This window comes from Telopea speciosissima, chromosome 2 (genome assembly GCF_018873765.1).
Source record: "Telopea speciosissima isolate NSW1024214 ecotype Mountain lineage chromosome 2, Tspe_v1, whole genome shotgun sequence".
Classification (NCBI taxonomy): domain Eukaryota; kingdom Viridiplantae; phylum Streptophyta; class Magnoliopsida; order Proteales; family Proteaceae; genus Telopea; species Telopea speciosissima.
Window position 1 is genome coordinate 19,840,539 of NC_057917.1, and position 27,193 is coordinate 19,867,731.

General features: G+C 41.0%; 2 protein-coding genes and 1 long non-coding RNA gene across 3 annotated transcripts; all 3 read right to left on the reverse strand.

The window, feature by feature from the left end:
• Nucleotides 1–537: 537 nt before the first annotated feature.
• LOC122650531 (probable LRR receptor-like serine/threonine-protein kinase At3g47570) lies at nt 538–8,466 on the reverse strand. Its single transcript, XM_043843935.1, has 3 exons — nt 8,442–8,466; nt 7,689–8,195; nt 538–1,005 (listed from the first exon to the last, which is right to left on the reverse strand). Exons 1-3 carry the CDS (start codon nt 8,464–8,466, stop codon nt 572–574), a joined length of 966 nt encoding a protein of 321 aa, XP_043699870.1. The 3' UTR covers nt 538–571.
• A 3,098-nt stretch (nt 8,467–11,564) lies between these two features.
• Nucleotides 11,565–13,793, reverse strand: LOC122650532 (putative receptor-like protein kinase At3g47110). The gene has a single exon (XM_043843937.1). The coding sequence runs from the start codon at nt 13,791–13,793 to the stop codon at nt 11,565–11,567; it is 2,229 nt and encodes a 742-aa protein (XP_043699872.1).
• A 1,078-nt stretch (nt 13,794–14,871) lies between these two features.
• Nucleotides 14,872–26,850, reverse strand: LOC122652322. Its single transcript, XR_006331584.1, has 3 exons — nt 26,840–26,850; nt 20,240–20,256; nt 14,872–14,971 (listed from the first exon to the last, which is right to left on the reverse strand). It is a non-coding gene; the product is annotated as an uncharacterized LOC122652322 (long non-coding RNA).
• Nucleotides 26,851–27,193: the final 343 nt, after the last annotated feature.

Sequence of the window (27,193 nt, forward strand, 5' to 3'; positions counted from 1 at the left end):
TTGTACATCTTCTTTCAAAATAGCCAAAACTAAAATGGCCATTGTACCCTTATTCCATCTCCAACCTTGAAATAACAATTTAGGGCTCGAAATTAGAAATGAACATTGGAAAGAAGAACGCTACAACTCAGTGAACGTTCCACTGCCACCATCACCACAAAGAATGGGCTCCATCGCCGTTGACAACAAGATCGTCTAGACTGAAGGCATCACTGCCCTTTTTTCCGGTGTCTCTACAACCGTCCTCCGCCAAACACTCTACTCCACCTATCTAATTTATCCAAAAGGGTATTATGGTAAACTCCTATCACCATAAGGGTATTTTGGCTTTTTACGAATTTATGGCCTACTGACATCATCACTTAAGAGGTTCCCCCTAACGAAATGGGTATTCTGTCAATCACAGGGGGTCTGAAAGTAAAGTTTTAAAAAGTAAGGGTGTACAAGTCAACAGAGACAAACCTCAGGGGGTGTACAAGTAGTTTACTCTTATTTTTAGGAAAAAAAATATATACACAAAACAACTTCAACCCTCCCTTTTATTCTTTCTTTTGTATGTTAAAATATAATTCTACATTTTCCATTTGTTTCGATTTCGATTTTCGAACCGAAGAATCGAATCTCTAATAGGATGCAACTTGTGTCTGACCTCCTTCATTGTAATCCGATTTCTCGGTGATAGAGCAGAACATGAGAGGCCAATTTGAATGATTGAAATCAAGCTTTTAGTGATTATTTCTCCAGCATTGCAGTTATGGATTTTAGGCAATTCGTCTATTTCTTTTCTACCCTCCTCTTCTTTCAGTCCCTCTTCTTCCAAGAACAATTGAGGATCTGCAATCTCTATCACTCGTCCAGGCAACGCTGCTGCAGCAAATTCATGGAGGCTTTGACCATCTTTAAACGTATCATCAGTTGGGCTTTTGCCTGTAAACATCTCCAGTAACAGGATCCCATAGCTGTATACATCACCAAGTATGGACACTTGGGCACCCATACCATACTCTGCAATTCAACAATCTACTGCATCAGGATATATTATTCAATCTTTAGTGAAAGAGTGGAATACCAAAAGAAATAAAATGGAAATTTAACAGATCAATCTTAAACTTGAGAAGCACTATAATTGAGATGAAACTGATGAGCACATTTATGTGTGAAATCTTAGGGCATAAAGCATACATTTTATCACATTGGACAGAGTTACTCGGTGCTTTCTTATGCTTTTCGGGTTGTAGGTGATTTCTTGTGAAAATGGAGGAGATGATGCTAAGGAAATGTTTTTAAGCTGTTTAAAGGTGTTAATGGCTTGGATGTGTAGCCCATCGAGTCAGCTTCGTAGCGGTTCAACGGCACATGATTCCGAGTTGAAGCGAAGAAGTTACGGATGTTTCGTAACGAAGCACGAAAATGGTCTATAGGGGTTTATTTGTAATTATTGACAGTCGGCTGGGGATAAAGTGAAACGAAAGTTCAGATTGCAGGGGCCTTAACGCAATTATTAGAAGTTATATTTCTTGTACCCGAAAGATTCCATTTGGAGGGCTCTGGACAGTCCAACTTCAACTTGAGATATCTTGGGCTCCCGAACTCCAAATTGGACGAAATTTGGGTCTATTTTGGGTGATTCTTCGCAAGAAACATAATGGTGTAGGCCTATATAGGCACCCCATGCTCCACGTTTCCTGAAGGACAGAATGAGTATTTTATTTATTCTTGAAGGAATCCTAGTCATCACCCTTACTCTCTCTCTCCTCCAACTTCTCAAGGGCACTTCTGAAATTCTACTTGGGATAGATTTATCTTGAAAGATATTCTCTCACCTATGGAAAGTTGAAAAATCAAAGATGTTTTGATTTTATTGCTTGGAGAAGATATCTACAAAGAAAAGGAAGACTTGTTAGAATTGGAAGTTTCTTTTCTAGAAATAGAAGGTCATGTAAACAATCTTCTCTTCTTCTTCTTTCTATTTTTCTTTTTCTTAGGATTCAAGGCATTGTAAAGAGGAAGGAGAAGAGAATATTCTCTTTCTTAGGGAATATTTCTCCTACACTTCCCTCTTCTCTCTTCTCTTCTCTTCCCCTATAAATACCCCTTGCCCTTTGGGTTGTAAGAAGTTAGTAGTTTTTAGTTCAGTTTTTAGTTAGTTTCTAGTTCAATTTTAATTCAGTTTTTAGTGTAATTTTTATTTCATTCACTTAGTGAAATTTTCTCTTCTTTTTTCTATTTGTGGCTTAAGTTCTTAGTTTTGAATTCAAGTTCTTAGTTTTGATTTCATAAGTCTAGTTTAATGGTTGTAATAGTTTTAGTTTAAAGCTTCCTAGTCTAAGTTCCTATGTTGATGACAAGACATGGAGATTTAGAAGAGGAAGCCATGGTGAGTTTATTCCAGTATTCAAGCACATCAAGGTATCTCATTCTCTAAACCCTTAATCTCATTCTCCCTTTCCTCTATCTCTCTCTATCTTCTTCTTCTTCTCCCTCTATTTCTTTTTTTTTTTTTATATGGTTGTGGTATGTGGATGCACTTTTATTCCCTTATTTTTTTTTATGTGATTATGAAGTGTGGCTGTGTTTTTGTTATTCCTTTCAATTCGCTTTAGTTTGATAGGTTAGATGCTCACGTGTTAGGACGCCAATTTAATCCCTTAATTTTGTTAGATGCTTATGAGTTAGGATGCATTAATTTTCATTAATTTAATTAGTTTAATTTAACACTTTAATTTGGTTCACTTTGCATTACTTTTAAGTTAGTTAAATAGAGTGGCATATATCTCCTCGTGTTCGACCCGTAGCTACGATTGACCCGTACGCTTGCGGTATTATTTTAACTCAAACAAGTTTTTGGCGCCATTACGGGAGATTATTGACCACTTTATTTTTTTATTTTTAAGTAATTCAAGTGCTTTAGTTTCTTCTCTTTCTCCTCTTTCTTTTTTTAAAAAAAAAAAAATTTTTGAAAACCTCCTTTTGTTTCTTTTTTTGTTTCAATAGTGTGCGCCCAATCTAAAGTCCTTCATATGCCCAAACCCAACCAATCTTGGTGCCCCTTGATTCGTTGGGTGGTTTGGATTGGCATGTGACTTATCTTTGGAGGTGACCACTCTTGATAACAGGAAAGCGACATAGTGAGCGTTGGAAACATAAGCGTATAGTAGTCCTCCACCCTACATCAGAATCCATTTGGAGTCGCCGTAGGTGGCTCGTGAAGACTATACGGGTTCCCTTCTTGTCAACCTATATGGCAACCTTACGACTTTGGAACCATTGTTTTGATTTCGAGGATAGATGCACTATCTACCTTGGGCTCCCTCTTATTTTTAGTATTTTTTTCTAGTCTTTTATTTTTCTTTAAATTTTTTTTTTTATGGGAGACCTCAATTTGGGATAGGTGGTTAATTTAGAATAATGGGAGATACACTTCCAAATAAGACTTTGGGGGAAAGATGGACCTATGCTAAGGCAACCATGATTTTGGAGGAAATGTTTAAACAGTTAGGGAAGCCAAAAGTAGTGAGAGAGAGAACAATTTTGCACCACCCCAAGTACAATTTTGCTCCCCAACCCAACTATGGGCTTTCGGAAAATTTTGATTGGTCACTTCCCAGACAATCCATGTTATGGAAGGATGCCCTAATCTTTATGGGGGTAGCTATGGTGATGAGAATGTGAGTCCTCAATTTCAATACAATTCTTTTGGCACTTACAATCGGGGTGGAGTGATCATCCCGATTTTTGTGGGATCAATGGAATAACCAAGTTGGACCACCCAATTTCCAATATCATGGTCGTTTGGTCCTCCAATGCCCAACCCTCCATTAAATCTCAATGGGCCACCTCTCCTTGAACCATATCACCAACCCCTTGAGTTTCGAACATGGGTGAGGAGGCCAGACTGAATGAGCTTGAGAAATACATAGACCTTCTCACAACAAGCCAAAATACCATGGAGAAGCAACTCTCTCAACTGATAACCATGGTACAAGAGGAGGAAACGGGTACATTACCTAGTCGGCCTAAACCGCCCCATCCCAGTTTAATGATATTGAAAGTCCACCACCCCAGTTTCATGATGATTTATTTGTTGAGATTGAGTCTCCTCGGGAAATTAGTGAAGCGAGATTTGATGAGCTACCGGGAAGTCCAACTTTTTCCTAAAATTTCTGATTTTAGTGAGCCTAGTGTTTTTATTGATTTAGAATCAGATTTTCATGATAACATAGAAACCCGGAAATTCGATCTCCCCTCTCTCTTTGGAAAACTTAGATAATGGTCATTTTGAGGATTTCATTGTCTCACATGTTGATTTGTCCAAACCTCCTAGGTTTGACGATTTTATTGAGGAGGACAATGTTAGTCATAATTCCTTTAAAGCATATTTCCATGATCCTTATTTGGCAAACCAAGTTATGCAAAGAGCGGATAGTTGTATTGCCAGGATTGATTTAAGTAAACCTCCAATTTTTGATGATTATTTAGATGAGGTTATTCATAATCCTTTTTATGCTTATTGTGATCCATTTTTGATTGATTTTTCAAAGAATGATAGGTGTTCTACATTGCAAATGGGAGAGGAGGGACGAATTTATGGCACGAGTTTTAATGCCTTCATTTTCCTTGTCCCATGAGGATAGATTTTTCTATTGAATATTTCTCGGTTGTTCTTAACTTCCATATTATTTCTCGCTTTACTAAAATTCATGGTCGAGTGTTTTTACGGTGCAAGCTATTTCTCCATTTCTTGGCCATGGATTGAGATTTGTTGCTACTCCTAGCACTTTTTGTAAAGCTCATGACTCTTCATGATTCTCTTTGTTGATTATATCCGGTAAGCCCCTTCATCTCCTCCCTTGTCCTTATTTTTTTCTTTTATGCATGCATTGAGGACACTACATGAATTAAGTGTGGGGGGGATGTTGGGCTTAATTGGTGAATTTTGATTGTGACAATAGTTTGGTTTTGTGCATATGTCTCTTTGATTGCAAAGCGAGAGAAAGAGGGAATTAGGTATCCTAGCATGCGAAATAATAAAAATCCCTTTTCAAGGACGGTAATTGGTTTGTATCCGGTGAGAGGGATTGAATTGAAAAATATGAGCGTTATTTCATTTGATGGCTAGATTCCTCTATGTGTTTTATGGACCCTTTGATCTTTTGGCTAGTAGTTGAGACCAATTTGTTTGTTGCAAGGCAAGGCATGAAAGTGGAAGTGAATGAAAAAAAGAAAAAGAAAAAAATAAGGAATAGAAAAGAAAGTGGAATTCCTTGGGACTAGACAGGCACTTGTGCCTCATGAAGCGGGGTGACTTGATCGAAATTCCTTGGAAGGAAACTCAAAAAAAAAACTCTTGCATCAATGTCTCAAAATCTCTATGGATATATGCAAAAGCGAAGCTACCAAGTATTTGGGTGTCGGTGTATGCTCCACCATGTCATTCGAGAAAATGGTAGTGGAGTAGAAATAGAGTTTGTGGTTGAGAAAGAAAAAACTTTTGCCTCAATGCCGAAAAAAAAAAGTATGGTCAACAATACTCAATGCCTAAGTCTTTAGTTCCATCGATGCTATGGGGGGTTTACTTGAAAGTGAGTAGTGTTCAGAAAATATGAGGAGATCCCTTGAACTTGTTGCATGCTTGTTACTTGAATTGATGTGGGGTGATAAAATTCAAGTGTGGGGAACCTTTGGCTCTTTAATCTTTAGTTGAGTATTTCTTTGAGATTGTGTGCCCTATCTTACTTATGCCATGAGAAAAATTTACATCATTCTTTTTGATTTATTGAATTTTGGGTGTATATTCACTACAAACACCCACGAGACACAACTCGTCCACTAGGGGTAACCTAGGGGTTGAAAGGCTTGTTGCACATGCTAAGTGCAACCGTGATTCCTACGAAAGTGAGTTAGGATTTTCGCATTCTAGGTTAGTTTTCTTTTGCTTTACTTGAGGACAAGTAACGTTCAAGTGTGGGGGAATCTGATGAGCACATTTATGTGTGAAATCTTAGGGCATAAAGCATACATTTTATCACATTGGACGAGTTACTCGGTGCTTTCTTGTGCTTTTCAGGTTGTAGGTGATTTCTTGTGAAAATGGAGGAGATGATGCTAAGAAAATGTTTTTAAGCTGTTTAAAGGTGTTAATGGCTTGGATGTGTAGCCCATCGAGTCAGCCGTAGCGGTTCAAGCGACACATGATTCCGAGTTGAAGCGAAGAAGTTACGGATGTTTCCGTAACGAAGCACGAAAATGGTCTATAGGGGTTTATTTGTAATTATTGACAGTCGGCTGGGGATAAAGTGAAACGAAAGTTCAGATTGCAGGGGCCTTAACGCAATTATTAGAAGTTATATTTCTTGTACCCGAAAGATTCCATTTGGAGGGCTCTGGGCAGTCCAACTTCAACTTGAGATATCTTGGGCTCCCGAACTCCAAATTGGACGAAATTTGGGTCTATTTTGGGTGATTCTTCGCAAGGAACACAATGGTGAGGCCTATATAAGCACCCCATGCTCCACGTTTCCTGAAGGACAGAATGGGTATTTTATTTATTCTTGAAGGAATCCTAGTCATCACCCTTACTCTCTCTCTCCTCCAACTTCTCAAGGGCACTTCTGAAATTCTACTTGGGATAGATTTATTTTGAAAGATATTCTCTCACCTATGGAAAGTTGAAAAATCAAAGATGTTTTGATTTTATTGCTTGGAGAAGATATCTACAAAGAAAAGGAAGACTTGTTAGAATTGGAAGTTTACTTTTCTTAAATAGAAGGTCTATGTAAACAATCTTCTCTTCTTCTTCTTTCTATTTTTTTCTTTTTCTTAGGATTCAAGGCATTGTAAAGAGGAAGGAGAAGAGAATATTCTCTTTTCTTAGGGAATATTTCTCCTACACTTCCCTCTTCTCTCTTCTCTTCTCTTCCCCCTATAAATACCCCTTGCCCTTTGGGTTGTAAGAAGTTAGTAGTTTTTAGTTCAGTTTTTAGTTAGTTTCTAGTTCAATTTTAATTCAGTTTTTAGTGTAATTTTTATTTCATTCACTTAGTGAAATTTTTCTCTTCTTTTTCTATTTGTGGCTTAAGTTCTTAGTTTTGAATTCAAGTTCTTAGTTTTGATTTCATAAGTCTAGTTTAATGGTTGTAATAGTTTTAGTTTAAAGCTTCCTAGTCTAAGTTCCTATGTTGATGACAAGACATGGAGATTTAGAAGAGGAAGCCATGGTGAGTTTATTCCAGTATTCAAGCACATCAAGGTATCTCATTCTCTAAACCCTTAATCTCATTCTCCCTTTCCTCTATCTCTCTCTATCTTCTTCTTCTTCTCCCTCTATTTCTTTTATTTTTTTATATGGTTGTGGTATGTGGATGCACTTTTATTCCCTTATTTTTTTTATGTGATTATGAAGTGTGGCTGTGTTTTTGTTATTCCTTTCAATTCGCTTTAGTTTGATAGGTTAGATGCTCACGTGTTAGGACGCCAATTTAATCCCTTAATTTTGTTAGATGCTTATGAGTTAGGATGCATTAATTTTCATTAATTTAATTAGTTTAATTTAACACTTTAATTTGGTTCACTTTGCATTACTTTTAAGTTAGTTAAATAGAGTGGCATATATCTCCTCGTGTTCGACCCGTAGCTACGATTGACCCGTACGCTTGCGGTATTATTTTAACTCAAACAGAAATCTTTACCTGGTGGAACATACCCAATAGATCCTTTTATCCCAATTGATATGCTTTGATCGTTGGAGGAAATATTGGATTTTTCAGAAAGAAATTGTGAAAGTCCAAAATCACCAACATGGGCAGTCATATCTTTGTCAAGAAGCACATTGCTTGGCTTTAGATCACAATGAATGATTGGTATTTCGCAATCAAAATGAAGATATTCCAAGGCAGCAGCTACATTGATCGCTATGTTTAATCTCTGAATAAGGTTTAGAGGCTTGATCTGAGCAATTCTTGGATGCAACCATTCGTCGAGATTCCCATTGGGCATGAACTCATAAACTAGCGCATTGAATTCCTTCCTTTCAAAATCTATACTTGAGCAGACTGTCAATATCTTGAGAAGATTTCGATGCCGAATGTTTTTCAAGGTCTCGCATTCAGCTGCAAAACTTTTAGAAGCTCCTCGTTGCTGAAGGTTCAATACCTTCACAGCAACTACTGTGTTACAATCATAGGCTTTAGGGTACTCTGTTAGTGGTTAAGGGTAGATGGGTAATTAGTGGTTAAGGGTAGTTGGGTAATTTGATTGAGAAATGGCTTTATATAGTGTATGGATCGATTGTAAAGGAAATGAATAGTGAATTCTCAATCTCCACCCAATTCTCTGTCTCTTCTTCGTCTTCTTCTTCTATCTCTTTCTTTCTTCTCCTTCGTCCTCTCTCTCCTTCGTCTACTTTCTAATTCTCTGATACAGAGACGTATCATTGGTCTGACCTGTCGGATCTTCCACCTTGGTCATTACATTGGTGCTTTCATTGAGAGAATCGGCAACCAACCATGGTCGACGAACTCCGCCTCACCCCATTGTTCACCCTTGCTCAAGAATTAAAGGACATTCGTGCCTTGTTGCTTGATTACAAGAAGAACTGTTTCAAGATGCAAAACAACATAGCATATCTGTGTTTGAGTTCTGCGGCAATCAATGAGCAATCAAAAGAACTTCAGCGTTTGATACATGAATCAATCGATGAAGAAAATTCCAACGGCATGGCGGACTCGAACTGCGGAGCAAGAAGACGATTCTCGGCGTTATGTCGGTTGAGTTTGATGGGGCTTCGATTCCTGCCATCATGGGCCAGAATCCGGTTGCATCAGAGCTCAGTCCTGCCTTCATCGATCAGAGACCAATTGCTTTGGAGATCGTCGCTTTAGAGATCGCTGATTCGGAGGTCGCTCCAGTCTTCACGAACCAAGTTCCAGTTGCATCAGTGAGATTTGCAAGATTCAAAAAAAGGGGATCGATGGCAGTCTTGTTGCAGGAATCATCGCAACAGAAGATCGCTGGCTTGGTTGAGTTTGAAGGGGATCATCTGTTCATTCCCTCTCCGTTTCCTGGAGCACCCATGGATGCAAATGGTGAAGACTTCTGGGGTTTTTTGTTTTCTCCACCATGGCCACCACCCCTGAATCATTGGAATGATATTTCAAGCGAACCACCACCACTACTTAGCTGGTGCTGTGGCGTTGTCTTCCTCTGTTCCTTATCTCTCTTCTCCAGTCTCGATTACGCTAGAAAGATATTCGACCAGATTCCCCAACCAAATGTTTTCACCTGGAGCACCCTCATTCGTGCATACGCTCCCAGTCCAACGCCCAACCATAGCCTCCTTATCTTCTCCAAAATGCTCCATCAGTGTCTTCACCCACCCAACAAATACACTTACCCCATTGCAATCAAGGCAGCGTCAGAGCTCTCAGCTTTGCGCGAGGGAAGAGTGCTTCATGGCATGGTCATTATAGCCTCTTGGGGTTCAGATATTTTCATTCTGAATTCTCTCATTCATTTCTATGCTGCATACGGGGAATTGGATAAGGCTTTTAAGGTGTTCGTGAAAACTCTCAATAGGGATGTGGTTTCTTGGAAATCTAGGATTATTGCTTATGCACAGGCAAGAAAGAAACAGCAGTGCTTCCCGGTTGCGCAGACAAGTCTTATGGTATTTTCTTAGGTCCTAGAGGGTCTGTCTTCGATCTTCTTCTCGAGTCTTCTGGGTCAGCACCTATGTATCGACATGGCCCAACTTGGCCTTACAGCTTCTGCAAAAATGCTGGGGAAAGATGGGCCAGGGAGAGATGGGGACTGGAACCCTCGACTTCCATCGAAACCATCGCCGTCTTCTCCTGCCATAGCTTCCCAATGCAAAATCAGCTTTGAACTCAGGTGGGATTTCGAATCATTTTTCGTAATTGGTTGCACCCATGTATTCTGTTGTGAGTACATTAGCAGTTATGTGATATCCAAGTTAGAAGAGAAGATAACTAGTATAAAGTACTCAGAGTTGAGTGGTGAAGAAACGTTAGAGTTTGAATCATGTCTTTTAATTCTTGCACCCGAGGAGTGTGAAAAGTGAAAGGTTGCTCTCTGTGAGTCTTTAATTCGTGAGCCCCAAATATTTTACTGCCCATTCAGAGATTGTTCTGCCCTGTTGCTGAATGATGGGATGGGGGTAATTGCTTCTATTGTTGGTGGCTCATTTGGAGCAGTAAGTATATTTGCTTCGTTGATTTTATCATTTGAACTACCATTTGTGTTGCTTCTACGACTTCGGTTCCTAGGGGTGTGCTTGACTGGGATCAGTCTATATTTCTTATGTGCATGTGTTATGGGCTGGATGATGAGCAATCACATGAGCAAAGTTGGATCCATCTTCACAGGGGTTCTGCTTTTCCCTATAATGATGGCTTATATGGGAAAACTGATGTTGGGTTTGATGATGTTTAGGGAGATGGTTGGTGAAGGTACTCAGCTTGATGTTGTGGTTATGATTAGCTTGTTTTTTATTTGTAGCCAATTAGGCTGGCTGAGACATGGTAAGAATGTGCACAGGTGGAATATTGGGAGGCGTCTGCGGCTGGGATTGTATTTAGGAAGAGATGTGGTTTCATGGGCTGCATTGATATTGGGGTGTGGGATGAATGGAAGTGTCAATGTTGCTTTGGATCTCTTTTATCTGATGTGCAGGGAGGGATTGGTTCCCACTGAGATTACCTTTGTTGGGATCTTGTATACTTGCAGTTATTGTGGAAGGGTGGATCAGGGATTTGAGTACTTCAAGAGGATGAAGGAAGTATATGGGATCATGCCTAAGATAGAACATTATGGTGGCATTGTTGATTTGCTTACTAGGGCAGGGTGGGTGCAAGAAGCACATGATTTTATTCAAAATGTGCCACTGGATCCCAATTGCATGTTTATTAGATATGTTCTGGCACTTCACAGGATCAAGGATGCGGAAAGGTCTCAAGATCCTAAGGAACAGGCTGCAAATGAAATGGCTTCATTAATTAGAGATCCCAATATATCAACTTCATTGCATTTGAAATTTCAGCAATTTTCCCGACCGCCACTTGTTTGTGATAATGTTGGACTGAACGATCTCCTTCAGCCTTTTGATCTAGGTGGATACCACAACTCCATGAATGCCACCACCCAGCTGCCGATTATGATACGTTTTGTGTTTGATCCGGGGATCGATGTACAAGCTTTACCGCAGAACCTTGAGGAGTTTCAGCTCCAGTTGTCCATGGATTCTCAGTAGAACCTTGAGGACAAGGTTCTGTCTGAAGGGGATGGTAATGTTACAATCATAGGCTTTAGGGTACTCTGTTAGTGGTTAAGGGTAGATGGGTAATTAGTGGTTAAGGGTAGTTGGGTAATTTGATTGAGAAATGGCTTTATATAGTGTATGGATCGATTGTAAAGGAAATGAATAGTGAATTCTCAATCTCCACCCAATTCTCTGTCTCTTCTTCGTCTTCTTCTTCTATCTCTTTCCTTCTTCTCCTTCGTCCTCTCTCTCCTTCGTCTACTTTCTAATTGTCTGATACAGAGACGTATCATACTGCTTCACTTTCTTGTAGAACTGCTTTATACACAGAACCAAAGCTACCAAGACCAACTAAATTATCTTCTGAGAATCCATTAGTTGATCTAAATAGCTCCGAGTAAGAAATACGTAATTGCCAATCATTAGAAGAAGATGCTGCTAAAGCTCTCTTCCGTGGGCGTCTCATCCAAGAGAAGATAGTAACGAAACATGAAATGACAACAATCGTTGAAACCACAATGGAAATTATGATTATTATACTTGATGTAGAAACCTTCCCTCCTCTATTAGGGGCTTCTTTGGAGCATATGGGCAATTGTAGTTTTGGTATACCACCACAAAGACCCCTGTTTCCAACAACTGAAATTGCATTTGCATTAGCAAAGAGCCCAAGTTTTGGTACTTGTCCTTCGAAATCATTGAAAGAGAGATTGAGTATCTTCAAGGATGAGAAATACTCAAGATATTGTGGAATCACCCCGGATAGCTTATTGCGTGAAAGATCCAATTCTTCTAGTGCTCTTAAAGCCTCAAAGGAGATAGGGAATGATCCTTGGAAGGAATTACCGGCCATGTATAGGCGTTCCAAGCTAACACAACTGCCAAGTGCGTTCGGTATTTCACCGGAAAAATTGTTCTCAGAGACTTCCAACTCCATGAGATTTTTCAAGTTACCCACTTCTACTGGTAAAGAACCACTCAAAGAGTTATGCGCCACTGCAAATGAAATGGAAAGGGAAGAAATACCTATAACTTCTTTTGTTAGGATACCACTTAGGTTATTAAAAGAGAGGTTCAATTGCAGCAAATTTTGACAATTTCCAAGACTAGCAGGTATCTTTCCTTCTAAGTTATTGTCCTCCATGAACACTGCAATCAATTGGGTCAAGTTGCCTATGGAGGAAGGAATTAGACCAGACAATCTGTTATAGTTCAAATACAATTTCTGTAATTTCTTAAGTTTCCCCAAGGCAGCAGGGATACTACCAGTGAACATATTCCCTTCCATGCCAAGTAATGTCAAATTGACAAGGTTACCAATCCCCACAGGAATGCTTCCATGTATCATGTTTGAACCCATAGTGAATATGCTGAGCTGAGTCGAGAGATTGGATATGGAATCGGGCAATTCGTCTCCTAGACGATTGTAAGCTATACCCAATACTCGCAAATTCGTACAATTAGTCAAAAATGTAAGGAAATTCAGGTTACCGGATTTGCCACTTCCAAGATGATTATCATCGAAATTAAGTCTACTTAAGCGCTTTAAGCTCCCTAGACTCACAGGCACAGGACCAGTAATATGGTTCTCGGCGAAATCAAGTATCTCAAGCTCAGAAGCATTTGACAATGACATAGGAATGGATCCGGTAAGATTATTTACACCCCCAGCAAATACCTCAAGATTAGGGAGAGTGAGGCCTACATCGATGGGAAGGCTACCCTGCAAACGGTTTTGTGTGACTGAGAAGTAATAAATGGAGGAGATATTGTAAAGTGACGATGGGATCTCACCCGTGAGCTCATTACCGTAGACTGTAAATTTTCCCAAGCAACAAAGTCGTCCAAGGTCATGAGGTATGCTTCCTTGGAAACTATTTTGTCCAAGACTGAAAAGGTATAGAGATGAAAGATTCCCTATCCACGTTGGGATGTTTCCCGTGAGAAAATTACCTCCGAGGCCGAGATTTTGTATCTTAGAGAGTGAACTAAGCTGGTCTGGGATTTGCCCTATAATGTTGTTTATAGATAAATTAAGGGTTTTGAGGTACGTGCAGTGAGTGAGATTGGAAGGAATCTTGCCTTCAATGGAATTGTACGTCAGTCTGAGATGTTGTAAGCGTCTCAAACGACCGATTTCTTGAGGAATCTCGCCATGGAAGTTGTTATTTTGAAGGTTGATTGAAGAAAGGAAAGTAAGATTTCCAATAGAAGGAGACAAAGATCCAACCAACCTTTGAGATTCTAAGTTGAGAACAGTAACTCTTTCGGTTGCCAGGTTGCATGTCACTCCGGTCCACTTACAGAAATGGAGAGAATCATTCCAAGAGTTCATGATGCGAAGTGGGTCTTGAGTTATCCCATCTTTGAAGGCGAGCAAAGCCAGGAGATCCGAGTGGTTTCCAGGGTTGGAGGTGGCGGATGAGAGGTGTGAACCCATGCAGGAGAGGAGAACGGCATGAGTGAAGATTGACCAAAAGAGTCTTAGCATCTCTCCTAGTCCTGGCTGATGATCCATTGAGGTTTTGGATCCCCTTACAGAAGCTTACAAGTTTTTTTTTTGGATAATGCTGTCAGAAGCTTGCAAGATACAGTTATTATAGTTATATATGTTCCCAGACCGTGCTGCCGTCAGTTAGGACGCCACGTCAAATTCTATGTGGAATGGTTGATAGACGAGTTCAAATCAAAATTTAAAATTAACGTAAAATTCAAAATGATTGAAACTAATCTATCAATAATTGGATCAACATGAAATCTGACGTGAGTGGTTGGATCGACTTTCACAAGCTTGTATAATGCGTTTTCCCAATTCCCACCCACCCTGCTTCCCTATCCCGTCGATGCCTTGACGGCTGATAAATAAATCTTATGTGAAAAAGACACGTTATCCTACAATTTCTTGATGGTTGGTTTCATTTTTCAACTTACATGACTTTTGTATTGGCACTTGCCAAATAACACGGATTTGAGGATTTTTCTCCTCTCCATTTCTCAATCTGTAATTTCTTGTTATTTCCTTCCCTCAAAGCAAGACATGTGGCACAACCAAATCTATGGGAACCAAATCTATGGGTCTGTATTTAAATGCCAACTTTTAAATCCTAACTAACCCTGGTTACACCAACCCCTAGACTAATCTGGGTTGGTGTAACCCAACTTAAACCTAAACCATGGGTTAATCTCTTCCCTAATCTCTCTATGATTCTTTTGAAAGTGTTTTTAGATTTTTCTCTTTCGCAAGAGCAGGACCGCAAAGAGGAACAGAACAATCCAAGAACGTTGCAGATAAATACATCCCCAACATGTGGTACTGTTTGGTGCCGACCACACCGAGTCTCCAAGGCGCTTGTGATACCCAACTAAACAAATCCTTTGTTTCATCAATTCAGAAGCAATAGATTGAGAAGGATAGATGAAAATCTAGTGAAAAAATGGGAAATGAAGAAAAGAACACTACCAAGAATCCAAAACTGATGGAGATGATAACAGTGGATGCAATGGAGCTTGCAGCAAGGTCGAGATTCCCCAAGTGTCTTGCAAATGCTTGACTTATTAGAGTCATAGCCTACAAGGCTACACAACTAAAAATAGCAGGGCTTGTGATCTGCCATATCCGCCTCGATTCAACCCATATCCTTTGGATCACAGAATCGCTTCCCTCTGCTAATAGAGGGATCTCCTCTTCCCTCATCTCTCTTTATGGTGGCTCGAGGGTTTTCCTGCCTCCGCCTCTGGTTTAATAGGCAAAGTTCAGTGTTGGAACTAATCCCATTATGAAAATGAAACATTTTTTCCCGGTGGGTGAAACAGGTTCCACAAAGGAACACAAAGGTGCTCTATCCATGATTGAAGTGTTGAACACACAGTGCAGATGGCAGTGATTGTGTGTTGGTTGTCATTGTTGTCAACACAGTGCATGTGTGTTGTTGTGGTCAACACAATGCATCTTGGTGCAGATACAGCTCATAGGGGCATTTTGGTCATTTGACAGTGTTGTGACATGTTGGCAATGATGCTGGAGCATCTGAAAATTATGTGGCAGCATAAGATTGTTCATTGCAGTGTTTGGAAGCCTTACACAGCCTTGGGTGAAGGCTAGGTGCATTAAGAATGTTGATTACATAGGTTTCTATACTGGCAGCGTGTTCGTCGGCATTTTTAGAGCATTTTTTGACAGAATTGGGTGGAGCATTCTACATGAATATTTTAGTTCGTCGAGTCCTCTTCGAAATGCAACTGGAATCGCGCAATTCCGAATTCGGACGGCGAAGTTACATTAATTCCCGTTTGGTCACTTAAAATGAAGGGCAATTTAGTCAATCCGAACTGTTTCTGGGTTTCCTGAGAAAATCAGTAAGGATTTTGCTGATGTGGCTAATATTGATTGGTAGTGCTCATCGTCATGGACACGTGGCAGTAAACGGCGCTTAAATCGGAGCTAAAACGAAGAAGTTATGGCCTAGATTCCATTTCGGGCTCCTTGGTTGGTTGAAGATGCAGAAGATTCCGATCAACACGATCACATTCAACTGAGATTTTAAAATTTGAATGTGCGATCCAGATTAATTCAGATCTGTAGACCCTGTGGTCCTTGATTAAGTGTGGCGCCTGTGTAGAGAAGTCCAAGAAAGATTCTTTTTGGAAGGATATCATGAGCCTTGTTATTTCAAGATATAAATGATGAAGATCCAACGGTCTAAGAGCTTTAGCGCCTTCACCGACAGATCTAACGGGTCGCAGTTCGCCGTACGAGACAACCAATAGGACCGCGAAACGTCGCCTGCTATGTCAGCCGTTGACACGATCTGAAGCAATCTGACGGTCTAAAGTTCTATGATTCTGATCCAGAGATTCCTGCTGTGAGCGATACTGTATGTGTGCTACACAGAATCAAGAGGCGCTAAAGTGTTGCGCGTCCACGCATACTCTCCCTCAAGATTCCATTTCAAGCTACACGAATGGGTCAACTTCTAAACCCGATATCTCACTCATCCAATGGCCAAATGAGGTGAACTTTTTTTTGATTTTGGGTAATTTTTCGAGATCTATCCATCGCTGTGCTAAAAGAAGAGAGAAAAGAAGCAGAGGTCACCGGAAGAAGGGTTGCAGCCCTAAGAGGTGTTGTATGCATCTAAGATTTGAGTCTCCCTCTCTATCTCATGTCTCCAGCCCTTCTTTGATGCCATTGATGTTCTGAAATCATAGAACTAGAACTTCTTTAGGTGGTTGCAGCCAAGAAGGAAAAGGGAAAAGAGAAAAGAAAGAAGAAAGAAGAAAGTAGAAGGAGACAGGAAAAAGAAGGACGGAAGAAGGAAAGAAGAACGGAAGAAAAAGCAAATAGGTTTGAATCCCAAATCTCAGATTCGGTGGAGGACACAAAGAAGAAAAGAAAGAAGAAACGAAAGAAAAAAAAAGGGGAAGAGAAAGAGAAAAGGAAAAGGAAAAGAAAGGAAAAGAAAGGAAAAGAATAGAAAAGAAAGGAAAAGGGGAGAAGAAAGTGGTTTCTTTATTGCTAGGAATCACTCCAGGGCATCAGTGTTTAAGCACACTTGAAGATTCCAGTTCTCCATCAAATTGGGAGAAGTTGAAAATTCCAATGAGCCACTAGAGTTGCCAGACTCCATCACCGGACATCAGTGATCAGAGACAATGCATGGTTGTGAGATTTTCTACATTTTATTGCATGTTGTGTTTGATATACTGTATTTCCATTGCATATGCTAGCTAGGTTATACTGCCATAGACCTATGCTATGTGGATTTCATTGTAGGGCATTTGGATAAGCCCAATTGTTTTTATTGAGTTGTTCAGTTGCATCTGGACACAGTGCTGGTTACCAGTGGATGCTGGGAAAACCATTGGGGCTAACACCCTTGTCTCTATATTTAGGGATAGAAGCAGGTCAGATGTCCTGAGTCATAGGTGTGACTGAAACATCATCTGCTGTGGGTGCGGCCTCTCAGTTTTATGCTGGGAAAATTAGTGATGAGTAGATGCTGAGATCCAAGCGACCATTACTCCATGCATGTAGGTAACTTGCCGAAGCACGTATTTCTCTGTGTTGTGGATGCTTGCTTGCTTTGGTTAGAAGTGCCTTTCTACAGGATGGGTGTACACACTTGGTAGAGCCTTTGAGTCTGGCTGGGGTGTGTACACGAATTTGTAGTTTGTATTCAGATCCTCCCAGCAATTACCAGGAACCAGTGTGTATGTGTATATGTATGCCATCAGTAAGGTCCTCCAGTTGTGATTGAGTCAGTGTGCTTGAGTGAGGGGTCTCCAACAGTTAACATAGCAGCTCTTGGCAGCAGTATCAGTGACTGTGGTTGTATGAGACTGAGTCAGGATTGCTATTAGAGTGTGATTGTATGCCTGTGTGTATTCTGAGAAGACTGTGTGGGTGGTTGTGGTGAGTGATCTCAACAGGTGAATAGATAGTGAAACTGTTGAGGGAAAAAGAATTTTATAGTCCACTGATTCACCCCCCTCTCAGTGGCCATCACTGTTCAACATGAAGATGATTCAACTGTAATTTTAGCCTGAGCTTATTCCTCTCTATCTCTCTATATCTCAATCACAATTTCATTGGCAAAGATAATAAGGAAATTTCAAGAATTGTATCTTTGGAACTCAAAAACCAAAAATGTATAAAGGATGTAAAAAATTATTTATTAATATGATTTCAGTATACAATGTGATTCATCCACAACCATTACCATTAGATCTCACGTTTAATGCCAAGCTACCAATAAATTATTATCTCCCAATAATGAGTACTCCGTCCATCCATGAATAAACATAAGAAGATGAACTGTAAAATAAGTATAAAAAAAAAAATAGAGGTCAAATAAAATACAAAAGAAATCTTGTGAGGAAATTTATGATGATGGAGTCTTAGATCAACAAGGCAAAAGCGAAGGTGCCGATAAGGGCAGAACCCACAGCTGCAACTCTGTTGAGTGAACCATGAGCTCCTGAAGGAGTTGTCATCGCTACTGGACTCTCTATAGGTAAACCAAAAGGAAATCTACAGAGGAAACCGGTCAATGGTGTCGGAGCGAGGGAACCAGTAGCTTCAACGGTGCTTCGATTGGTGTCTCTAAACGCCGCTACGACCCTATCTCCTCTCCTACAACGACGAACAAAGTAGTGAAAGTAGCAGCTCCCTCTCGTTCAATTGTAACCTCTCCGGCAACAACAGTTGAGCGAAGGTGCTCCGGTTGGTGTCTCCAAATGGAGTGAGGGAGAGAGATGTTCGCAGCATTCTCCAAACGCTTAACCTTGACGTCTCCGGCAAGATAGGGGCGACCAAGTGAGGGAGGGAGAGACTGGTTCGCATGAATGAGGGCAGTAGAAGAGGTTACGATTCGTTAGGTTGGGTTGTTTAATCAGGTTAACCCATGGTTTAGGTTTAGGTTGGGTTACACCAACCCGGGTTAGTCTAGGGGTTGGTGTGACCAGGGTTAGTTAGGATTTAAAAGTTAGCATTTAAATACAGATCATTAGATTTGGTTGTGACACATGTCGCACTCTCAGGGGGAAATAACAAGAAATTACAAATTGGGAAATGGAGAGGAGAAAAATCCCCACAGTTATTAATGATCTTTTGCCTTTTCTAGTTTCCAGATCTGGAAGGATTTTCCTCCTCTCAAATTGAAAATTTACAAGTTTCCTGGCAGATACCCCAGGGTGAGTGACACGCAAAGTTCGGGTTTGACTAGGTTTCGACCAGTCAGAAACTGAGTTTGTCTTGATTTCGATCATATTTCGATCGAAACCTAGAACTTTCTCCAGGCTAACTTGAACCTTGGTTTCGAGGCTCAGAAGTTGTTTTTTTTTTTTGTCCTGATTCTTGTAGTGCTGCCTATTTTTGACATTTTAAACTCAATCCATGCATTAGTTTCATATAGAGAACACTAAAAATATTACTTGGTTGTATATTGTTCTTGGACATGGTATCAGATAAGGTTTGACCGGAACATAATTCCTTCAATATAAATGAGATTTAAGCAATCTTGGATTTTTTAGAAAGCTTTTTTTGAAAGTTTTCCAACAAGTCCAAGATTGCTTAAATCTGATTTATATTGAAGGAGTTATGTACCAGTCAAACTTAATTTGGTGTGCTCAAATACTGTCAAAAGCGCTCTGAATGAAAATATTTTTTGAACATTAAAAAAAATGAATATTTTACCGCACATTTGGTTTTAGCAATGTTTTACCATATTAAGATTTATGGAATTTTTAGATTTGAGAAAAACCCAGCATTAGAAAGTTGAAAATTGCACCTACCGTCGAAAATCCAATTTTTGTTCTTGAACTAGGGGGGGTTGACTTTTTTTCCTTTTGGAATTTGATTTTTTAAATATTTTTATTAGATTCAAATAGGGGGTATTTTCTTATTTATAAATAATATCTTAAGTAAATCGCAAATGATATTAGACATAACTAAATGTTTGTCGTGGTTTTTGGCAGTTTTCGGCATAAATACCCGTGTGTTCTAGTTTCGAGCCAAGTTTCCCCTAGTTTCGATGGGCATATGTGTTGAAACCACCAAAATATGATCGAAACCAGTCAAAACTATCGAAACCCGATCGAATCCAGGGATTTTATAAAATCCTCTTTCAACTCCTCTTGGAAACCTGCGAAACTGACTTAACTCGGGGGTTTCCATAGGTTTCGGTCAAGTTTTTCTTCCATGGTGACACGTGGAGGAGACGAATGCAATAGTGAGAATTTAAAAAGTTAGTTTTACCTCCAAAGCTAACCATGGTTACACCAACTCTCTTAACCCTAACTCTGGTCACTTGGAGTATTGGTCCAGCTGTTATTCCTCCTCGCCTCCAATGGCCTCAGCTGGAGAACTCCATTGAAGCTTCATTGACGTAGTGGCGTTGTAACCCCATTCTCCCTCCAAAACCCAACCCTATTCTCTCTCCTCTCACACTCCTCTCCAACGGTAACCTCTCCTCTCTCTCTCTCTCTTGGAGCAAAAGAAGGGTAATAATAGTCACCTCCCCTGCTAAAGTAGTTCATTAAGTCTTCACCAGAGAACCTTTTGAGCATTGATCATGTCGAGCCAAACTTTTAGAAAAAAATGAAGGGATTTGGGTTTTCACAGCTTAATACTATTTTTTGTTTTAATAAGTTTGAGGGAGATTTCATGAATTTCTTAGTGGTCACCATGCACAAATTTTGCAAAGAGAAGAGAGAGAAGATCAAATCAAGCTTGAAAAATATGAGAATTGATACACCATGTTTTATCTACCCAATCCTTACTTGACACGAGGATCTACTTGGATTGCAAGTAACTAGTCCATGGCCAGAAAATTGGAGACCACAAACAAAATGGTTATACAAGCCTAGACACGTCAGCAAGGTCAGTTCAGAACTTCCAAGTGGGTGAAGGTCGATAACCGTAATTCACATGCAAGATGATCGAGGTTCCCGAGAACTGAGGAAAGAATTCCCCTTTGTGGAAGGGTTTCCTAATCCGAGCATAGGGGGACCATTTAACTAGAAAGGAAAGCCTTCTGGCAAATCCAGGGAGGATTAGAGGGAAGGGATTGGGAAGAAACCTGTATAAATAAGGGTCCTTGCACCCATGTAAATTCATTCTTTGATCAATAGAGAAATCAAGAAACACAAAAGATTAGTCTTTGTTCTCTGTAATCTTTTCTAGTCCAGGCTAGCTTGAAAGTTGCAGTGTTTGAGGATCTTTCCTTGAGCAACATTCTTTGGCGCCGTCTGTGGGAACGAAGAATAGAAACCTACAAGGATTCCACCATGACAAACACCCAGAATCAATCGAAGATTTCTAGGGCCGCTGTCGCTGCTCCTTCCATTACTCAGGGAGGAGCTCTGGGCAGACTTGCAAGCTCTCACCATGAAGCAGATGATCCAATCCTTGAGGTGAATGAATCACAGCAAGAGGAGTCTCAGCCGAGACTCCCCGGAGACCTGCCGTGGTACATAACGATAGAAGAATTCGATGTGCTACAGGCTCGATGGCAGGACAAGATGGATCAGATGGTAGAGCTGCAATGTAATTTCTTGCAAGGGATCCAGATACCACCACTTCCACCATAGGCCAGGGAAAGAACCACTTCCCTTGAGCACAGCAAGAACCACAGTAATGCGAATAATGCTTGACGGAAGGATAAAGAAATCCAAGGGAACAACAAGCGCCAAGGTTCTCTAGATGACCAAAGTCGAATAAGCTTTAAATGATAAAGTATTGGAGCTGCAGGATCAAATTCAGGAGGTCATAAGAGGAAAGAACCTAGCCCCAAATCACAACTTCCACTTCACTATCGATTTGGCCTTTACTGACAAGACCCGTGTGGAACCTCTGCTAAAGAGATTCAAGATGCCGGCCATTGAACAGTATGCGAGCAAGGCAGATCCAGAAGATCACCTGGAAACTTTAAGTCGTTGATGTTCTTTTAAGGCGGCTCGGATGCAATAATGTGTAGAGCATTCCCCTCTACCTTGAGAGGGGCAGCGAGATAATGGTTCTCGTGCCTCTGGCCACGCTCCCTGACCAACTTCATGGAGCTTAGACCTGCTTTTCTGGCTCACTTCATGAGTAGCAGGGTCCACAAGAAGACAACTGCCAATCTCTTGGCTATAAAACAGCGCCCCGATGAGTCTATCAGGGACTTTCTCACGAGATTCAACAAGGAGGCACTGGAGGTGCAAAACTTAGACCAGATCGTTAAGTTCCAGGCTTTGCGCAGTAGCATCAGGGATGTCGAGTTAAAGAGGTCCCTGATCATAGATGAACCAGCGAACATGTATGAGCTTTTCTCACGCTGCGAAAAGCACATCAACCTGGCCGAAGTTCTTGCAGTTGAGCATAAAAAAGAAGGCAAACTCGAGAAGAAAAGCCAAGAAAAGAAAGATGCATAAGTTGGGGAGAACGGCCCGAAGCACGACAGAGAACAGAAGGAGGGGAAGAGCAAGAGAGACGACAAGGTCTGGGTTACAAAGAATGATGCAAGGCCAGAGTCAGTTTACACGACTCTCACACACAACTAGGCATATATCCTGAATGAGATTACAGACCAGGTGACCTTGAATTGGCCCACCAAGATGGTCAAACCAGCGCACGAGCGTAATAAGAGAAAATACTATAGATTTCATCAAGACCACGGTCACGATACCAAGGATAGTAGGCAATTGAAGGATGAGATCGAAGCCCTCATCTAGAGGGGCCGTTTAAGCCGATTTGTTAAGAAAGTTGGTAATGAAAGGAGGCAGGAGTATTGTCCCTGGGAGTCCGAGGAGAAGGCCAAATCACTTGCTCGGTTGGATAGGGAAGATCGAGCAAGGGGGAAATGACATACCGAGAATGCATCGCTCAGAGAAATTGTTACAATATACGGGGGCTCAGGGCTGGGAGATAAGTCCTCTAATTCTAGAAAGAATCATGCTTGGAGCGTGTTCCAAACAGATATACCCGATAAGAGAAGAAGGATCGAGCATCAGATCATGTTCTCGGATGAAGATTTATCTGACATATAATCTCCCTACGATGATGCCTTGGTAATCAAAATGACTATTGCCAACTGTACTTTGGCTAGGATCCTTATGGATAATGGAAGCTCGGTTGACTTCTTGTACTATGATGCATTTAAGAAAATGCACCTGAAACCCGAGATGTTGAAAAGGGTTGAATCTCCTCTATATGGATTCAACGGAGCCCCGGTGCACGTAGAAGGGTTAACTGAATTGTTGGTAACAGTAGGGATGGAACCTAAACTCTCTACAGTGATGATGAACTTTTTGGTGGTGAAGGTGAACTCCACCCACAACAAGATACTGGGAGGTCCAGGGCTCAACGCTCTCCAGGCTGTGGTCTCCACCCCCCACTTGGTGATGAAGTTCCCTATCGATCAGGGAATCGAAGAATGCCGAGCAAGCCAGATAACCTCCCAAAAATGCTATGAGGGTTACTTGAGGGCCAAGGGTAAGGAACCTCAGATGCTCTTAATTAGCCTGGAAGATGATCGAGACAATCCCACGCATGAAAGAACGGAACCAACAGAGGATTTAGTCCCCATAGAAATCATTAAAGGAAATGGGAGTCGTACCGTGCAGATCAGAGCAGGCTTGGGCGACAAGCAGAGGAACAACCTCATGGATTTCCTGAGGACCAATGTCAATATATTCACATGGTCGACATCAGACATGCCTGGAGTAGATCGGGAGTTGGCCGAACATAGGCTCAGTGTATATCCTACCTCCAAGCCGATTTTCCAGAAGAAGAGGACCTTTGCCCCAGAATGACAAGAGAAAGTGATTGAAGAGGTAATCAAGCTGTTGGAAGCAGGGTTCATAGTAGAGGCCATCTACCCAGAGTGGCTTTCCAATGTTGTAATGGTACCTAAGCCTAACAGCAAATGGCGGATGTGTATCGATTTCACTGATTTGAATAAAGCATGCCCTAAAGACTACTACCCTTTGTCTCGTATTGATTTACTAATAGATGCGACTGCCGGCCATGAAATGTTAAGTTTCATGGACACCTATTCCGGATATAATCAGATTAGAATGTACGAACCGGATATCTTGAAGACTTCCTTCATCGCCGGAAGGGATATATATTGTTATACCCGTATGCCCTTTGGGTTGAAAAATGTAGGCGCTATTTATCAACGATTGGTGAATCACATCTTTAAAGGTCAAATAGGGCGTAATATGGAAGTCTATGTGGACGATATACTGGTAAAAAGCTTTTTGAAGGCAGCAAATCATGTCGCCGCCCTAGGAGAGGCATTCCAAATTTTGAGGGAAAGAAAAATGAAGTTGAACCCGACCAAGTGTGCCTTTGGGGTAACCTCAGGGGAAATCCTCAGTTTTATGGTCTCAAGAAGGGGAATAGAGGGTAATCCGGCTAAAATCATGGCTATACTAGAAATGCGCTAGCGGGCAAAGTCAAGGACCTACAAGAACTGACAGGGAGAGTGACGACACTAGGAAGGTTTGTCTCCCGAGGACCGTTGCCTCCCTTTCTTTAAGGCATTGAAAAATCGAGCCCGGGAGAGACAGGAAAAAGGAACTAGGCTAACTTTCGAATGGATGGAAGAATGTCAGACATCGTTCGTGGATTTGAAAAAGTATTTGACCAATCCACCACTCTTGACCAAGCTAAAGCTAGGGGACACTCTTCAGCTCTATTTAGCCATAACCACGATAGCAGTAAGTGTGGTATTAATCCGAGGAGATGATCGGGTGCAGAGACCATTCTACTATGTCAGTAAGGTGCTCCTAGTTGGCGAAACCAGATATAGCAATGTCGAGAAGTATGCTTATGCTTTGGTAATGGCCGCACGGTAGCTAAGACCATACTTTCAAGCCTCTACCATAGAGGTAATAACAAACCAGCCTTTGAAGAAAATTCTGGCTAAACACAACCATTCAGGATGAATGATAGCATGGTCGGTAGAACTTAGAGAATTTAACATCCAGTACAAGCCCCGCACCACCAGCAAGGTTCAGGCCCTCACAGACTTCATTGTCGAATGCACTTTGCCAGACGATGAGGTAATGCTAGAAGATGGTGCTAGGGAGTTAGCAGAATCCTAGACTCTATATGCGGATGGTTTGTCCAGTAATAACAGATGTGGCACAGGCCTAATATTGACAAGTCCAGGGGGATTCTTGGTGTAGTACGCGCTAAGATTTGAGTTCCAGACCACAAATAATGGAGCAAAGTATGAGGCCCTAGTTGCTAGTTTGAATCTGGCAAAGAGTCTAATGATAAAGAACATCACCATCCACAGTGATTCTTAGTTAGTTGTTAATCAAGAACTGCGCATGGCGCAATATCTGGGAAAGGTATGCAACCTAATAGATGGGTTTACTCACTTTCAAATATTACAGGTGCCCCGAGCACAGAATGCCTCTGCAGATGCACTCTCTAGGCTAGCCACCTCGGAGTTTCAAGACCTAGGCTAAACGGTGTACATAGATGTTCTCAGTGCACCGAGCATAGAAGAAATTGAGGACGTACTACGCATTGAAGTTTAGTCTTGTTGGAAGGACCCCCTCATAGCCTATCTCCAAGGGGGTACACTCCCAACAAATAAAGAAGAAGCTAAAAAGACAAGAATGAAAGCAGCGCAGTACACAATGATCGGAGGAGTACTATACAAGAAGGCCTACGCCATGCCCTACTTCAAATGCCTCAGGCCATCCGAAGCAGAATACGTTCTTAGGGAAATCCATACAAGCATTTGCAGACAACACTTGGGGGGCATAGCATTGGTTCACAAGGTCATCAGACAAGGGTACTTTTGGCCATATCTACAAAAGGAAGCAATTAGTTTTGTATACAAATGCATCAAATGCCAAACCTTCGCACTAATCACCCGTCAATCGGCCACGGAGCTCACTTCCATCTCTAGTCCATTACCTTTCGTACAATGGGGAATGGACATTCTAGGTCCATTCCCAAAGGCGTCGGGAGGTAGACAATTTATGGTAGTGGCAGTTGATTACTTCACTAAATGGGTGGAGGCAGAGGCCTTGGCACTAATCTCAGTTGCAAAGGTATGGAGGTTCTTCCTCCATTCCGTCATATACAGATATGGCATTCTGAGAACACTTGTCACGGATAATGGAAAGCAATTTGAGCAAAAGTTTAAGAAATTCAGTGATCAATATGACATTCAGCTATGTAAAACCTTAGTGGCACATCCCCAATCTAACGGCCTGACAGAAGCCATGAACAAAATCCTACTGGATGGGATAAAAAAGAAGTTGGAAACAGCCAAAGGGTTGTGGGCCGAGGAGCTGTCGAGTATTCTATAGGCGTACCGAACAACCACAAGATTCGCAACAGGTGAAACACCATTTATGTTGACATATGGAACCGATGCAGTGATCCCTATGGAAATAGGAGAAACTTCACTGAGGGTACAACTCTATGATCAAGAAGCTAATGTGGAAGAACTAAGAGCAAATTCGGACCTGTTGGAGGAAATTTGAGAAACAGCATATGTAAGGAATGCCGCTCACCAACAATGGACAACACATCATTATAATGCGAAGGTAAAATCAAGAATGTTTCACCAAGGAGACCTTGTACTTCGTAAAGTAGAAGCCTCTCATCCGAGAGCCATGGGAGAATTAGCACCCAATTGGGAAGGACCATACAGAATCTCCAAACAAGTGGCGTCAGGAGCTTACCATTTGGAGACTTTGGAAGGGATACCCATACCATAGTCTTGGAATTCAAAAAATTTGAGAAAATTGTATCAATAAAGGTCAGTCCTCGTTTATTTTAGATCAAATTGGGCTCGTATTACTACATGCTCATATTACTACGATTAGGCCTGTAAACGGATCAGATTCGGCTCGGATGTAATCAGATTCGGATATTTCCTGGTCGAATACGGATGCCTCTAAATGGATTCAGATGTGGATCGAATTTGGATTTTCGACCATCCGTTTACACCTCTACCTTGTGTAACCCGAACCTTCCTCCCCCTAGTGGATACAATTCATACTCAATCCATAGTTTTAGATCATGATTCTCTTCTCCTCATACTCTAGAACCTATTGAAGCTTCAAAAACCCTTAAGATCATTATTTACTTAATTTTTTATAATTAAGTATTCGGATTTGGATTTTTATCGGAGTATTTGGATTTTTTTTTGGATATCTCTAATCGAGTACGGATGCCCCTACATGGATACGGATGCGGATCGAATTCGGATTTTTGATTATCCATTTACAGCCCTAACTACGATCAATAAAGGCATCAATATTTGTCCGTCATTTTTGGAGAGCAATGATTCATTTTCATAAGTAAATCTTACATGTTATTATCGATGATGTACAAAAATAAGCCATGGTCATCCGACCATAATGGTGAGTTGCACCATAGTGGCGTTCCACAAAAATAATCCT